This window comes from Otolemur garnettii, unplaced genomic scaffold (genome assembly GCF_000181295.1).
Source record: "Otolemur garnettii isolate 467f Iridium unplaced genomic scaffold, OtoGar3 scaffold00046, whole genome shotgun sequence".
Lineage (NCBI taxonomy): Eukaryota > Metazoa > Chordata > Mammalia > Primates > Galagidae > Otolemur > Otolemur garnettii.
This window is the reverse complement of record NW_003852441.1, coordinates 11,471,893-11,487,621: the sequence shown is the minus strand read 5'-3', so window position 1 is coordinate 11,487,621 and position 15,729 is coordinate 11,471,893. Positions and strand designations below refer to the sequence as shown.

Genomic DNA, 15,729 nt, shown 5'->3' with positions numbered 1-15,729 from the left:
TTTTTTTTTTTTTTGGTTGTAGTTGTCATTGTTTGGCAGGCCTGGGTTGGGTTTGAATCCTCCAGCTCCAGGGTATGTGACTGGTGCCCTAGCCGCTGAGCTACAGGTGCCGAGCCATCCTCATACTTTTTTTAACTGGAAAGTTACCTTCAGCAAATTCCTGAACTAAAGCTGCTATAGATGCTGCTGAAGCCAGTGTGCCCCAGGGCCCTGTGAGGAACAAACCCTCCACCACTCATGTCTCAAGACACAGCTTTCCTCTGAGCCTGAATCCCCTAAATTGCTCGGGGATTCCCTTAGGGCATAGGTAATATCTGCATGCCCACCTATCCTAAATTTGTCATGTGAATCTGGGTTAAGACGGAATACTCAGCCCATAACACTTGTGGATAAACCACAGGTTTTAGGATTTTAATCACAATTGACTCCTTAACCCTAAAAAAAATTGAATAATACATAGTTGATCTAGTCTGGTACTGTCTACTTAGGCTTGGCAACAGCCATTTAAAACCACAACCTGCTGGACATAGTGGCTCACACCTGTAATCCCAGTACTTTGGGGGGCCCAAGCAAGAGGATCACTTGAGGCCAGGAATATGAGGCCAGACAGGGCAACATAGCAGGACTTTATCTCTACAAAAAAATTTAAAAAATTAGCCAGGCACAGTGGTGCATATTTGGTAGTTCCAGCTACTCAAGAGGCTAAGGCAGGAAGATCCCTTGAGCTCAGGAGGCACTGCACTCCAGCCTGGGTGACAGAGCAAGACCCTGTCTCTAAAAAAGTAATAACAAATAAAACCAGAACTTATAGTACATAAAAATTGAATACCTTGCAGTTTAAATGCAGCAAATTGAGTTTTGGCCAGGCGTGGTAGCTCATACCTATAATCCTAGCACTCTGGGAGGCAAAGGTGGGAGGGTCGCTTGAGCTCAGGAGTTCGAGACTAGCTTGAACAAGAGCGAGACCCTATCTCTACTGAAAATAGAAAAAATTATCTAGGAGTTATGTCTGGCATTTGTAGTCCCAGCTACTCTGGAGGCTGAGGCAGGAGGATTGCTTGAGCCTAGGAGTCTAAAGTTGCTATAAGCAAAGCACTCTAGCCTGGGGCAAGAGTGAGACTCTGTCTCCTAAAAAATTAAATATTCTGTCCATCTCTGTCTAAAAAACAATCCAGGAGGCAATATCGGGCCAAGCTACTCTGTATTCTATCTTAACCTTTATCTTGAGACCTCACATCTCTTAGTTAAGGCCACCCTGAGGGCCCACATTTTTCCTTTGACCTGAGTGGCCCAAGCCTACTTTCCTTGAAGTTGCCCTGCTTAAAATGGTCCTGCCTCTCCAGAAACACTCATTTGTGGACAAAACAGCAATCATTTGCCAAAGTCAGAACGATCAGGTTAAAGCCTGTCACTTGGGCTACATGGTTAAAAGTCAACCACACAAATGTAAATAAACCACCTGACCTAAAATGAGCCTCTACATATCACCTAAACCAAAACACCTGTCCACACCCATGAATCCTAGCCCCACCCAAAGCTGCTTAATAGTTTTTTTTCTGGCCTGCAAATATACGCAAGGGAATCCAAGAACTATCAGCCTTCTTCTATTCCTAAGTTCTAAACAAATTGAGAAATAAAAGATATTTGGCCAAAATATCACCTATCACCAACCCCTAGAGGCAGGGTTGGAAGATGTGGCCAACATCTGTGGGTGAGTGGCCCCAGCAGTAGTGACCCCAAGAGAGAATTACCCAATCTGAGAGTAAGACCTCCCATGGCCTGGAGGGGCCAAGGGGAAGTTGTACGCTCTGGGGTTGATCTGATCTCAGTCAACATTCCTAGTTTTTTTTTTTCCTAATTATACCAGTCAAAGCAGTCATGTACCTCTCTAGAAGGTGCAAGTAAGAGTGGAAGAAGACTCCCAATATGCAGAGGATTTACCAAGACAAAAATTTATAGCAAAGCATGATCCCAGAGTGGAGGGGCAAGAAATCCAGACATCATTCAGATTAACAGAGAAGAAATTAAAAAGTAAACTTAAGGCAGGGCACAGTGGCTCAATCACAGCACTCTGGGAGGAGGCTTAGATGGGTGGATTATTTGAGTTCACAAATTTAAGAACAGCCTGAGCAAGAGTGACACCCTGTCTCTACTAAAAAACAATAGGAAAAATAAAAACTAGCTGGGCATAGTGGCATATGCCTGTGGTTCCAACTACTTGGGAGGCAGAGGCAAGTTTGCTTAGCTAGTTTTTTTTCAGGCCCAAGAGTAGAGGTTGTTGTGAGCTGTGATGCCATAGCACTCTACATAGAGTGACAGAGTGAGACTTTGTCTAAATAAATAAATAAATAAAATTTTAAAAAAGGAGACTTAAATGGTATCATCCAAAAGTGATTAAAGAAGAAATTACATCATAAAACAGGAATAGAATGGTAAGGTGGAAAGTATCAACATAGAAAAAGAAAGATTTCTGGTAAATTCAAAAATTATCAAAGTATGACATTCAATTTAAGGGTGGGAAGATAGAGTCAAGGAATGTGATATAAAAAGACAGAAAATAGGAGAGATACGAGACACCCTCCACCAATAGGAACATCTGAAGGAGGAAACATACAATCAAGGGCAATATAAAAATATTTACCAACTGGTTCTGCCTGTGCATGTCCTATCAGAAGGTGCCTCCATCGTGAGTGCCCTGAGACTCACTATCTGGGCATCAGCCTAGATCATGCTAGCAAAAAAAAAAAAAGTATGGGTGGTGCCTGTGGCTCGAAGGAGTAAGGCGTAAGGCACTGGCCCCATACGCCAGAGGTGGCAGGTTCAAACCCAGCCCCTGGCCAAAAACTGCAAAAAAAAAAAAAATATGATCATAGAGTTCTTTTACTTGAGGGAATTCCCTCTTCCTCTTTCTAATAGCTCTTGGGGTAATTTTTAGTTTTCTTTTTTTTTTTTTTTGAGATAGTCTCATTATGTCACCCTCAGTAGAGTGCTGTGGCATCGCAGCTCACCGCAACCTCAAACTTCTGGGCTTAAGCAATTCTCTTGCCTCAGCCTCCCAAGTAGCTGGGACTATAGGCGCCCACCACAACACCCGGCTATTTTGTTGTTGTTGTTGTTGCGGTTGTCATTGTTTAGCTGGCCTGGGCAGGTTCAAGCTCACCAGCCTCAGTGTATGTAGCTGGCAGTGTAACCACCGTGCTATGGATGCCAAGCCCATTTTTAGCTTTTTATTCCTCTTGTTTGGCAGGCCCTGCACTGGGTTCAAACGCACCAGCTCTGGAGTATGTGGCTGGCGTCCTAGCCGCTGAGCTACAGGCGCCGAGCCTGGATGCTGCCTTTACCATATCATGTGGGCCCTTGCCCTTGCTTTTGCCCCTGCGCATTCTGTGGACACAGGTGGTTGGCTGCTGATGCGTACTGGAGACAAGGAGGTGGAATACAATCCTGGTTTCTGTTTCTACATCACCACCAAGCTCTCCAACCCCACTACAGCCCAGAGATCTCAGCCAAGACCACCACCATTGCTCTTTTAAGATTCCACCTTAGGTGCAGCCTCTGGTATGGAATGGCAGTCATTTTTGTGCTATCTGGCCTTCTCTTGCCAACACATCTTATGCAGTTTATGATGTTTCAAGAGGGCTCTGTTTCCTACTCAGCCATGAGTTTTATTACTGAGTAGTTTCTGGGCTCTAGGAAAGGGCAGTGGAAGGAAAGGGAAGAACTTATCTCATTACGTATGTTTGATTTCATTTGCTCCTGTGACAACCCTATAGGGTAAGTATTATCCTTATTTTACACACCAGGAAAATGAGGCTCAAAGTGATTAACTTACCCAAGGTCGTGCTGCTACAAAGTGGCAGAGTCATGATTCAAATCAGAACAATCTGGCCTCAAGCACTGTGTTTGACACCCGGCACTCTGATTCCTCCTAGGTGGCCGAGAAACTGGAGATGCTAAAGAAACAGTATGATGAGAAGCTGGCCCAGAAGGAGGAGCTTCGCAAGAAGTCTGAAGAGATGGAGATGAAGCTGGAGCGAGCTGGGATGCTGGTGTCTGGGCTGGCTGGAGAGAAGGCCCGCTGGGAGGAGACAGTCAAGGTGGGGCCACTTCTACCACCTGTCTCTCCTTTCACTCTGCTCCCCAGTCCTGAGAAACCCATCCCTCTGTAGGTTGAGGAACAGTCAGGAAAAGAGGGATCCTTGGGTGTAGGGAACTTCAAGAATAGGGGGGTGGGAGCTCTTCCCATTCCTGTTCTTATCTTTGCACCATCAGGGATCTGCTTCAGTGTTCAGGGAGGGCTGCCAAGCACACACTGGGACTCATGATACACTCTGCCCACCTGATAGAAAATGCACATGGCACATCTTGTCTCTTACCCTCAGTGAGTTCCTGGCTTTGCAAAAAGGATCAGGCCTTGTCACCAAAATGTAAACATTACTGTTAGAGATGTTACTCAAAAGTAATTAGAACCAGGTTAGAGTTCTGATGCAAAGGTTGGGAGAGGGGAAGAATCTCTTTGATCTAGATAGTGTCTAGAGGAAAGTGCCTACCAAAGCATTCTGTGTCCCAGAGTGCTAGAGGCCTCACTGGCTTACACCTCCCTCCTGTCCACTAGGGCCTGGAGGAGGACCTGGGCTACCTGGTGGGCGACTGTCTCCTGGCAGCTGCCTTCCTATCCTACATGGGACCCTTTCTGACCAACTACCGGGATGAGATTGTCAACCAAATCTGGATCAAGAAGGTAAGTTGGAGCTCAGGTGTGGTAAGAAGCTCTTGAAATGGGCTCTGAGACCGGATCTGAACACAGATCTTCAGGCTAACGTTTAGGGCTTTTCACTCCCCAGATCTGGGAGCTTCAGGTTCCTTGCTCACCTGGCTTTGCCATCGATAACTTTCTCAGCAATCCTACCAAAGTCCGGGACTGGAACATCCAAGGGCTGCCCTCAGATGCTTTCTCCACTGAGAATGGCATTATTGTCACCCGAGGCAATAGGTGAAGATGCTGCTGGGAGCAGGAGGGGAGGCAGGGCAGGAGCAAGGTCTGGCTTCTGACCCATTCTTCCCCCTTCAGGTGGGCACTGATGATCGATCCTCAGGCCCAGGCCCTGAAATGGATTAAGAACATGGAAGGAACCCAGGTATAAGTCGGGGAGCTGGCTTTGACTCCCCACAGAATCTTTTCCCAAGCCTTGTCTCTTCCTGAGGTCCTACCCTTGGACCACTGTCTCTCTTACAACTTCAGTGTTTTCTTCTTCCCCTTCACTCTCTAGGGCCTAGAGATCATTGACCTTCAGATGAGCGATTATCTTCGAATCTTAGAAAAGGCCATTCAGTTTGGACGCCCAGTGCTGCTCCAGAATGTGCAGGAATATCTGGATCCCACACTCAACCCTGTGCTCAACAAATCTGTGGCCCGAATTGGTCAGGGCCTGGGCTTACAATGGGGCTGGACTGTGGGAACCTAGGTGGGAAGGGTGTATCCTCTACTTACCTGTCCTTCCATTCAGACAGCCCCAGGCTGGGGCCTTTAGAACAGGCTGAGTCACTGTCACTGGATGCTGGTGGGGAGTGGGTGGGTGGGCTTCACCATGTCACGTGGGCCCTTGCCCTTACTCTTGCCTCTGCCCCTCTTATGGACACAGGTGGTCGGCTGCTGATGCGCATTGGAGACAAGGAGGTGGAATACAATCCTGATTTCCGTTTCTACATCACCACCAAGCTCTCCAACCCCCACTACAGCCCAGAGACCTCAGCCAAGACCACCATTGTCAACTTTGCTGTTAAAGAACAGGTGGGTGGGGTGAAGCAGGAAGGGCTGTACAGTTTGGAAAGAATGAGGAAAAAGGCAAAGCTTATGTTGGGCAGCTGGGGATTGGGTCTTGGGAGGAGGAAGAGCTGAGAAGAGCAAAGGTCATAGCAGTGAGCCTCTCACCTGAGTACTGGTGCTCCCAGGGCCTGGAGGCCCAGCTACTGGGCATCGTGGTTCGGAAGGAGCGACCTGAACTGGAGGAGCAGAAGGACTCGCTGGTCATCAATATCGCTGCTGGCAAAAGGAAGCTCAAGGAACTGGAGGACGAGATCCTCCGGTGAGACCTTGCCTTGCCTGTCCACTGTGACATGGGTCCACTCCCAGCTAGAACCCTGCTGGCTACCTCGCAGTGCAGCCAGCATCCCTGGGGGCTGACAAGGGGTCTCTCCCTCCTGCCCACTACCCCTAACCCTTTGGCTTTCCCCAGGTTGCTGAATGAGGCCACAGGTTCCCTGCTGGATGACGTGCAGCTGGTGAACACTCTGCAGACCTCCAAAGTAACTGCCATGGAAGTGACAGAACAACTAGAGACCAGTGAAACCACGGAGATCAACATTGACTCAGCCCGAGAGGTGAGCTCTGTGCCCTACTAGCCAACAGGATCAAGTTGGCTTGAGGGCTCTTCCCCTGACCCACTTCTCTATGCCATGCCCCTCCATGGCCTGACTCAGACATCCCCCACCCCAGGCTTACCGGCCATGTGCACAGCGGGCCTCAGTTCTGTTTTTCGTGCTCAATGACATGGGCCGCATCGACCCCATGTACCAGTTCTCACTGGATGCCTACATCAGCCTCTTCATCCTCAGCATTGACAAGAGCCATCGCAGCAACAAGCTGGAGGACCGCATTGACTACCTGAATGACTACCACACCTATGCCGTCTACAGGTTCCTCCCATGTGCCCCAGGCGGGAGGCCAAGTGGCTGGCGCTAGTGCCACTCTTCTGGCTTTTTCTATCTTGGTGCCACCATTCTTGGCCCACTGCTCTCCCCTCCATGCACCTTCCCAGGGAACTTTCACCCTCATGGCTCAGCCATCCCCAGCAGGCTGATTATTCCCAGTCTTCTACCTTTAGCTCTCCCTTGAGCAATGGACTTGTATACACAACTGTTGATCACACCGGTGCTTCTCAAATGTTAATGTGCACATAAAGCCTGGGTGATCTTATGAAAATACAGATTCAGGTTTGTTTGGTAGGTCTAGGGTAGGGCCTGAGGTTCTGCACCTCTAACAAGTTCTGCCACCACCACTGCTCCTGGCCCAAGGGTCACATTCTGAGCAGCCAGGTTCTTGGCTTGTCCACCCACATCCCACAGACCCGTCAAGTTCAACTTCTTTCAGATTATACTCATTATCTTCCCTTTTCCTTCAGGGTCCTCATCCCTGAATGGTACCAACACCCACTGCCCACTCACCCAAGCCTGACATAGGGAGTTATTCTCAACCCTTCCTTCTCATATCAGTCACCAGGTTTTGCTCACGAACATTCTGCAAATTGTTCTCTCCCCATCACCCCCATTGCTATGACAATGCTTTATTTCAGGCCTTCATGACATTTGTTTCCAAATTGCACAAGGGTTTCCTGCAGGTTATCGAGCCTCTAACTGTCTCTAACTCTTGACCTATCATCTTGCAATGACCTGCGTGGGACCATGTCACTCTCTGACTCTAATTTGTCATCAGTTATCTTGCCTCAAAGCACTCACCCACCTTGGCCTCCCCTTTCTCACCTTGCACTGGATACCTGGGCAGCCCTAACTGCCTCTCAGGCCAGGCCCTTCTCACGTCCCTTCTTTTTCTCTTGCTGGAACCTCCTTGTCTCTCCTACATTATCAAAAATGCTGCTGCACCTTGGGCAACTTCTCTTAGAAACTTTCCTTGAGTCCACCAGGCAGGGACTGGGTATCCTTGCCCTGCATTCTCTGGACACCACTGCCACTTCTTTGTAGAACCAGCCTATCCTCTCATGACTGATGGCCTCTCTGTCTATCCTCCCAGGGGCTATGGCTCATTCATCTTTGTGTCTTCAGGACCCAGCATAGTACTGGCAATATAGCAGGGGAATAATCAATGTTTTATTTTTCTAATGGAACTGACTAATTACAGCTGAATACTGGGAAAATCACGTCTTCTGAATCCTTGACTGTTTCCAGGAGGTTTGGATTAGAGGCTGAATAAAGTCCTCCTCTGTAAGGCTCTGTGATAGCAGGATCTCTTATCTGTTGGGCATCTTCCCCAGGCCCACTTCATCCTGCCCCTCTACCCTCCCTGTGCCCTTCTCCCAGGTACACCTGCCGCACCCTTTTTGAGCGCCACAAGCTACTATTCAGTTTTCATATGTGTGCCAAAATCCTGGAGACTTCCGGCAAACTCAACATGGACGAGTATAACTTCTTTCTACGTGGGGGTGTGGTGAGTGGAGCAGAGGCCACCTCCAAGTATGGGGCAATCAGGTTGTGGATGGGATGAAGGCAAGTGTGATGAGGAATCTAGACCCATAGGGTCAGGCCCAAGGTTTCAGCAAGTGAAAAACCACACAGCATCAGGTTCATGTCAAGGTCCCAGAGTCTGTGGGGTAACTTGCTGTACACCCTGTTGCATACAGTACAGGCTGAGCTTCGGGCATCTCTCATTTGTGATTCACCAACTGGCATGGTCTTGCCACTTTTTTATTGCCTCTCAAGCCACCCCTTTCCCAGCCTGAGTTCCACCATCACCATCTCTTCCTCACCATCACCTTGACCCCTTTCCCCTGCCCTCTCTGTGTTGTATTCACTTGTCAAAACTACCACTCTCTCCAGCCTGAGCAAGAGCAAGACCCCATCTCTACAGGAAATAGAAAAATTAACTGGACATAGTGATGCATACCTGTAGTCCCAGCTACTCAGGAGGCTGAGGCAGGAAGATGGCTTGAGCCCAGGAGTGTGAGGTTGCTGTGAACTAGGATGATGCCACTACATTTTAGCCAGGGTGACAGAGCAAGACTCTCTCAACAAAACAAAACAAAACAAAAAAACCTACCCCTCTGACTAGATCCAGCTCTTTTTCCCCTGTCCTTGTGTGGCCCATGCAACTAAGAATGGCTGAAGACAACACACCCACATAGACTGGACTCACTCTAAACTCGTGACTACACACCCCACGGTGCTGCACTCCCCTGAGCCCATTATTCTCACACACTCCAGGACAACATTTTCATTCCTTTTCCATCTTCACTTGACCTCTCATCTGGATTTTAGCAATGGTCTTCCAACATCCCCACCCCCAACTCTCAACATAGCAACAAGAGAGCTGTGTCAAACCCCATTTTGACAGGCTCTGATCCTGATGTTACCTCCCACCACTCAGCTCCTCACTCCACTCCAGCTGAACAGGCCTTATTACATTCCTCACTCTGGCATATCTCACCCCAGGGCCTTTGCACAGCTGTGCCTCCCGCTGGCATGACCCCTCCATACACTCGGCCCTCTCTGGTAGCCTCCCTTCCAGCTCACTGCAGTGAAACTGCCTTGATCTATTTACATTCCATAGTTCAACCTGCCTCTCATACTCCTGATCTCCATTACCCTTCTCAAATTAGTTGTTTTTCTATGGCACTGCCATCTTTAATTATACCTGCCCCCCACACTCCTGATCTCCCTTACCCTTCTCAAATTAATTGTTTTTCTATGGCACTGCCATCTTTAATTATACTAGATAATTTACTTATGTTTTTGATTAATGATTAATAATCTGCCCATGGGTTCATAATCCCATGTTGAAAATAAATTCCTCCAGTGCGGAGATATTTGTCCATTTTGTTCAGTAATGCGTCCCAAAGGTTTAAAACGCATAGTTGTGAACAATAAATGTTTGTTGGAAAGAATGAATAAAGGAATGAATAAGTGAAGGAATAAAGGAATGAGTGAACGAATAGTTTGTGCTTCCCTGAACAAGGTAATACCAATTGAAGTCCTTAGACTGCAGACGTTATTACCAATCAACCACCAGAGGGCGCCAGCTTCCTAAATTTAAACTGTGATAGCTCAGGAACTGTCTAGAGTTCCAGACACCCACAGTTGTTGCTCAGGAAAGGTGGATTCTGATCCATCTCGGATTCCTGCATTCATCTCTTTACTCTTTTTCATGAAAGACCTATCTTGGCTTTCTCACCCTAAGAAAAGAAAGGAGGGAAGGAAGGAGGCAGAGAGAAGGAAACTCTTCTTTTGAGGTGTCAAAAGGATCAGTCAATCCTTTTCTCCTCTCTTTTTCCATCCCCCGCAAGGTCCTGGACCGGGAGGGCCAAATGGATAATCCATGTACCAGTTGGCTCGCAGATGCCTATTGGGATAACATCACAGAGCTAGACAAACTGACCAACTTCCATGGTCTCATGAATTCCTTTGAACAGTATCCTCGTGACTGGCACCTGTGGTATACCAATGCTGCCCCAGAGAAGGCGATGCTGCCAGGTACCCAGGGGTCTGAGCCCCACCTGCCTTACGGTCTTCCCTCCATCCAGCCCTGGTGTTTGCCTTTCCAGTGTTAGTCATCCCCTCCCCCAGCTGGCATCTGCCTCCTGGCCCAGGGGGCATTCCCAGCAGGTGGCCCTGTGGTTTAGCTTCCCCATTCTTCCAGACTCTCCTTGTGATTACTCCTCCCCAGGTGAGTGGGAAAATGCCTGCAATGAAATGCAACGGATGCTTATCGTTCGCTCCCTGCGCCAGGACCGGGTAGCATTCTGTGTTACCTCTTTCATCGTCTCCAACCTTGGATCCCGCTTCATTGAGCCACCTGTGTTAAACATGAAGTTGGTCAGTGGCTTGGCTTCCTTGCCCCTCCCCCAACCCCTGGGTCCTTCCTACCTCCCTGCTATGTCTTGGTCTCCTCAAACTCTCTCACTTGGGTCATGTATGCTTCTGGCAGGTGATGGAGGATTCAAACCCACGATCCCCACTTGTGTTCATCCTTTCCCCGGGCGTGGACCCCACTGGGGCCCTGCTGCAGCTAGCAGAGCACACAGGCATGGCCCAGCGCTTCCATGCCCTGTCTCTGGGTCAAGGCCAGGCCCCCATTGCTGCTCGACTCCTCCGAGAGGGTGTGATTCAGGGTTGGTGTCTACTTTTTCTTTCATCTCTACCCTCGGCCATGGTTCCTGTCCCCAGAACCTCCTAGCCCAGTCACACTACTGGAATTGTCCCTCCTACTTCTCCAGAAGGCCCCAGGAGTGGTAGACCTGAGTGTTGGACCCCATCACTATCAGGTGGAAAGTGCGGGGACAGGTGGGGCTTAGGAAATGATCCTTACTGATCCTCCTTGTCTCTTTGCAGGACACTGGGTATTCCTGGCAAACTGCCACCTGTCACTGTCTTGGATGCCTAATCTGGACAAGCTGGTGGAGCAGCTGCAGGTGGAAGACCCTCACCCATCCTTCCGCCTCTGGCTCAGCTCTAGCCCCCACCCAGACTTCCCTATCTCCATCTTGCAGGCCAGCATCAAGATGACCACAGAGCCACCAAAGGTATATGGCTGTAGAAAGCCAGCATTAACTTGCCATCTATCCACCTTTCCTCCTGTTGGCATGAGAGCACAGCCCTTAACAACAACATAACTCTGTTTGATTTTACTGTCCTCTGAGTTTGTGCCAAACTCTTATATTTTCTTCCTTATGTCACCCTTTTTAGTTTCTTTCTCCTTCCTTCCTTCCAACTCCCCTTTGCATTCATCATTGAATGCAATCATACTGATCCTTTAATTTTTTTATTAGATCATAACTGTGTACATTATTGCATTTATGGGGTACAATGTGCTGACTCTATATACAATCTAGAATGTTCACACCAAATGGGTCATTGTTGTGTATAGACATTTATACACTATTATTAATATAATTTTTTTTTTGAGACAGAGTCTTACTTGGTCATGCTGGATAGAGTGCTGTGGCATCATAGCTCACAGCAAACTCAAACTCATGGGCTCAAGCGATCCTTTTGCCTCAGCCTCCCAAGTAGCTGGGACTACAGGCCCCCGCCACAACTACTGGTTATTTTTTAGAGACGGGGTTCTCGCTCTTGCGCAGGCTGGTCTCAAACTCACGAGTTAAGGCAATCCATCTGCCTCGACATACTGATCCTTTAAAATCTTCCAGGTCACTGCTGGTCACCCACTCACTCCTTGCTTAAACTATTTTAGTATCTCTTTCATTTCTCTTAGTTAAGATCAAAATCCTTTCTGCTTTCTTGTGAAAAGCACAGGGGCCAGTATATAGTAGGTGCTCACCAAGTCAGTACCATTCGAATGTACCTGTGGGAGCCTTTCCTTATTCTTAATCCTCCTTGACTACCTCAGGGCAGATGGCACAGTTGGCTGTCCCTCTCCCTGGCTTCCCTAACGTATCACTCCTGTTTCTCCTTCTGTCTTTTGACACGTCAAGTATTAACATCTGTGTCTGCTTCTCCTATTTGCCTGTGCCAGATCTTAAGACTCAGTGCTCACCCTTCAACTTTTCTCCTCCATTTTCTTCTATTACAAGTTTGAGGAGAAATTGTCCTTTTCATGATTTCAACTTCAATCCCCATCTCTGGCCCCAGTACCAAACTCAGTTCCAGCTCTGAATTGCCATCTGATTACAAAGCTTTTCTTCTTGGCACACAAGCACCATAAAGGCCACCCTCTTACAATAAACCTGATATCATCACAGTTATCTTCCCCCCTTATTTTGGTTAATGGCGCCAACATGATTTTCTTAAAAACATATTTAGGCCAGGCATGGTGGCTCATACCTGTAATCCTAGCGCTCTGGGAGCCAGAGGCAGGCAGATTGCTCGAGCTCGAGTTGGAGACCAGCCTGAGCAAGAGCAAGACCTTGCCTCTACTAAAAATAGAAAAACTATCAGGATGTTGTGGCAGGTGCCTGTAGTCCCAGCTACTCAGGAGACTGAGGCAAGAGGACTGGGGCAGCACCTGTGGCTCAGTGAGTAGGGCGCCGGCCCCATATACCGAGGGTGGTGGGTTCAAACCCATCCCCAGCCAAACTGCAACAAAAAATAGCCGGTGTTGTGGCAGGTGCCTATAGTCCTAGCTACTTGGGAGGCTGAGGCAAGAGAATCGCCTAAGCCCAAGAGCTACAGGTTGCTGTGAGTTGTGATGCCATGGCACTCTACCGAGGGCAACAAAGTAAGACTCTTGTCTCTAAAAAACAAAGAGGATCGCTTGAGCTTAGGAGTTTGAGGTTGCTATTAGCTATGATGCCATGGCATTTTACCCAGAGTGACAGAGTGAGACCTTGTCTCAAAAAACAACAACAACAAAAAAGCATATTTAAAGTTGATTTTTGGGTTTTTTTTTGAGACAGAGTCTCACTGTTGCCCTGGGTAGAGTGCAGTGGTGTCCCAGCTCACAGCAACCTTTAACTCTTGGGCTCAAGTGATTCTCTTGCCTCAGCCGCCCAAGTAGCTGGGACTACAGGTGCCCGCTACAACACCCAGCTATTTTTTGGTTGTAGTTGTCATTGTTTGGCAGGCCCGGGCTGGATTCCAACTCATCAGCTCCAGTGCATGTGGCTGGTGCCCTAGCGCTGAGCCTAAAGTTGATTTTTTTTTTTTTTTTTTTAAATAGAGCCTCAAGCTGTCCCCCTGGGTAGAGTGCTATGGCACCACAGCTCACAGCAACCTCCAACTCCAGGGCTTAAGCGAGTCTCCTGCCTCTGCTTCCCAAGTAGCTGGGACCACAGGCGCCCACCACAATGCCCGGCTATTTTTTGGTTGCAGCCATCATAGTTGTCTTGGTGGGCCCAGGCTGGATTCGAACCCACCACCTTAGGTGTATGTGGCTGGCACCTTAGCCACTTGAGCCACAGGCATGGAGCCCTAAAGTTGAATTTTATTTCCCCTTTTTTTGTTTAACAGACAGAGTCTTACTCATTCTCCCCAGAGTTGAGTGCCTTTTTTATTTTTTTATTTTTTGCATTTTTTCAAAGGGTTTTTGTTTTTGTTTTTGTTTTTGTTTTTGCCTTCTAAGAGAGGTATGTACCCTGATAGCTAGAGGGTCCTTTGATGCTTGAGCATCCTGTGAGGGGAGGAGGTGTGTAAGTTTGGAGGAAGGTGCTATTTAGGTTAGCATAATAAAAGTAAAAGACAGTGTCTGGGCACAGTGGGTCATGCCCGTGATCCCAGCACTCTAAGAGGCTGAGGCAGGGGGATTGGTTGAGACCAGGAATTCAAGACCAGCTGCACAACATAGTGAGACCCTATCTCTACAAAATTAAAAAACTCAGCCTGGTGTGATGGCACATACCAGTAGTCCCAGCCACTGGAGAGGTTGTGATTGCACCACTGCACTCTCTGGCCTGGGTAACAGAGTGAGACTCTTTCTCAGGAAAAAAAAAAAGTGGGAGGAAGTGATGAATCTGAGGGGAAACCTGGGAGGAAGGAGAGAGAAATCAGAGAAGATGGCTCAGGAAAGCCTTCTGTAAATGCTGCCTGCTGGAAATGCAGGTTCTCCCATGGTCTACCAAATCTTCAGTGAAAGTGAAAAGTTCAAGGTGTACTGGTATAATTGAATTCTTTTTAGAAGCTGACAAAGAGGCCAATATTTTTAAATATTTTATTCGGAAATAAATTTAAACTTACAGAAAAGTTGTAAGAATAAGAATAGTATAAAGAACATCCACACGTTACCCAGATTCGTTTATTGTTAACATTTTGCCCATTTACCACATCACTGACATTCTCCCATTTGCTCTCTCCCCACATGCACACCACACATACACTTTTTCTGAACCTTTTAAGAGTGCCTTGTAGGCTGGGTGCCCATAGCTAGGGGTGCCCATGCTCTGGGGCTAGTGGGCTTGAACCCGGCCTGGGCCTGCTAAACAAACAAACACAAATCCTTGGGCACTGTGGTGGGCAGCTGTAGTCCCAGCAATTAGGGAGGCTGAGGTAAGAGAATTGCTTGAGCCCGAGAGTTTGAGGTTGCTGTGAGCTAGGACACCATTGCACTCTATTGAGGGTGACAAAGTGAGACTCTGTCTCAATAAAAGAAACAAACAAAAAGAGTGCATTGCATATATTGTGCACGACTCTTTGCCACTAAATACTTCAGTGTGGGCTCAGTGCCTGTAGCTCAGTGAGTAGGACGCTGGCCACATATACTGAAACTGGTGGGTTCGATCCCAGGCCAGGCCTGCTAAACAACAATGACAACTGCAACCAAAAAACAGCCAGATGTGGTGGACACCTGTAGTCCCAACTACTTGGGAGGCTGAGGAAAGAGAATCACTTAAGCCCAAGAGTTTGAGGTTGCTGTGAGCTGTGCAACCTCAAACTCTTGAGCTTAAGTGATTCAAAACAAACAAGCAAAAAAAACTTCAGTGTATTTTAGCATAAAACTTTAATTAATTAATTAATTTTTTTTTGAAACAGAGTCTCACTTTGTGCCCTGGGTAGAGAGCGTGGTGTCACAGCAACCTCAAACTCTTGGACTCAAGTGATCCTCTTGTCACTGTAATCCAACCTCCTAAGTAGGTTGGATTACAGGAACCCTGCCAGGACACCTGGCATTTTTAAAAACTTTATTTTATTTTAGTAGAGATGGGAGGCCTTGCTCTTGCTCAGGCTAGTCTCGAACTCCTGAGCTCAAATGATAAACCCAATCCACCCTCCTCAGCCTTCCAGAGTGCTAGGATTACAGAAGTGAGCCTGGACTCAATGTAAAACGTTTGATCCTAAGCATAAGATATTCTATATAAGCCCGGTGCCAGTAACACAGTGGTTATGGCACCAGCCACATACACCAAGTCTGGAGGGTTAGAACCCAGCCCACGCTAGATAAACAGCACTGACAACTGCAACAAAAAATAGTGGGGTGTTGTGGCAGGCACCTGTAGTCCCAGCTACTTGGGAGGCTGAGGCAAGAGAATCACTTGAGCCCAAGAGTTGGAG

General features: G+C 47.8%; 1 protein-coding gene across 1 annotated transcript in view; it reads left to right on the top strand.

Annotated features, from left to right (window-relative positions):
- Positions 1–15,729, top strand: part of DNAH2 (dynein axonemal heavy chain 2) — a 131,470-nt gene that overhangs the window by 108,893 nt on the left and 6,848 nt on the right. Inside the window, exons 63-76 of the mRNA XM_012805943.1 lie at positions 3,933–4,097; positions 4,616–4,741; positions 4,845–4,993; positions 5,072–5,138; positions 5,271–5,421; positions 5,643–5,791; positions 5,953–6,086; positions 6,237–6,381; positions 6,497–6,696; positions 8,095–8,221; positions 10,074–10,260; positions 10,454–10,602; positions 10,715–10,898; positions 11,119–11,309. Coding sequence (XP_012661397.1) covers positions 3,933–4,097; positions 4,616–4,741; positions 4,845–4,993; positions 5,072–5,138; positions 5,271–5,421; positions 5,643–5,791; positions 5,953–6,086; positions 6,237–6,381; positions 6,497–6,696; positions 8,095–8,221; positions 10,074–10,260; positions 10,454–10,602; positions 10,715–10,898; positions 11,119–11,309 — 2,124 coding nt within the window. The remainder of the gene's footprint in view (positions 1–3,932; positions 4,098–4,615; positions 4,742–4,844; positions 4,994–5,071; positions 5,139–5,270; positions 5,422–5,642; positions 5,792–5,952; positions 6,087–6,236; positions 6,382–6,496; positions 6,697–8,094; positions 8,222–10,073; positions 10,261–10,453; positions 10,603–10,714; positions 10,899–11,118; positions 11,310–15,729) is intronic.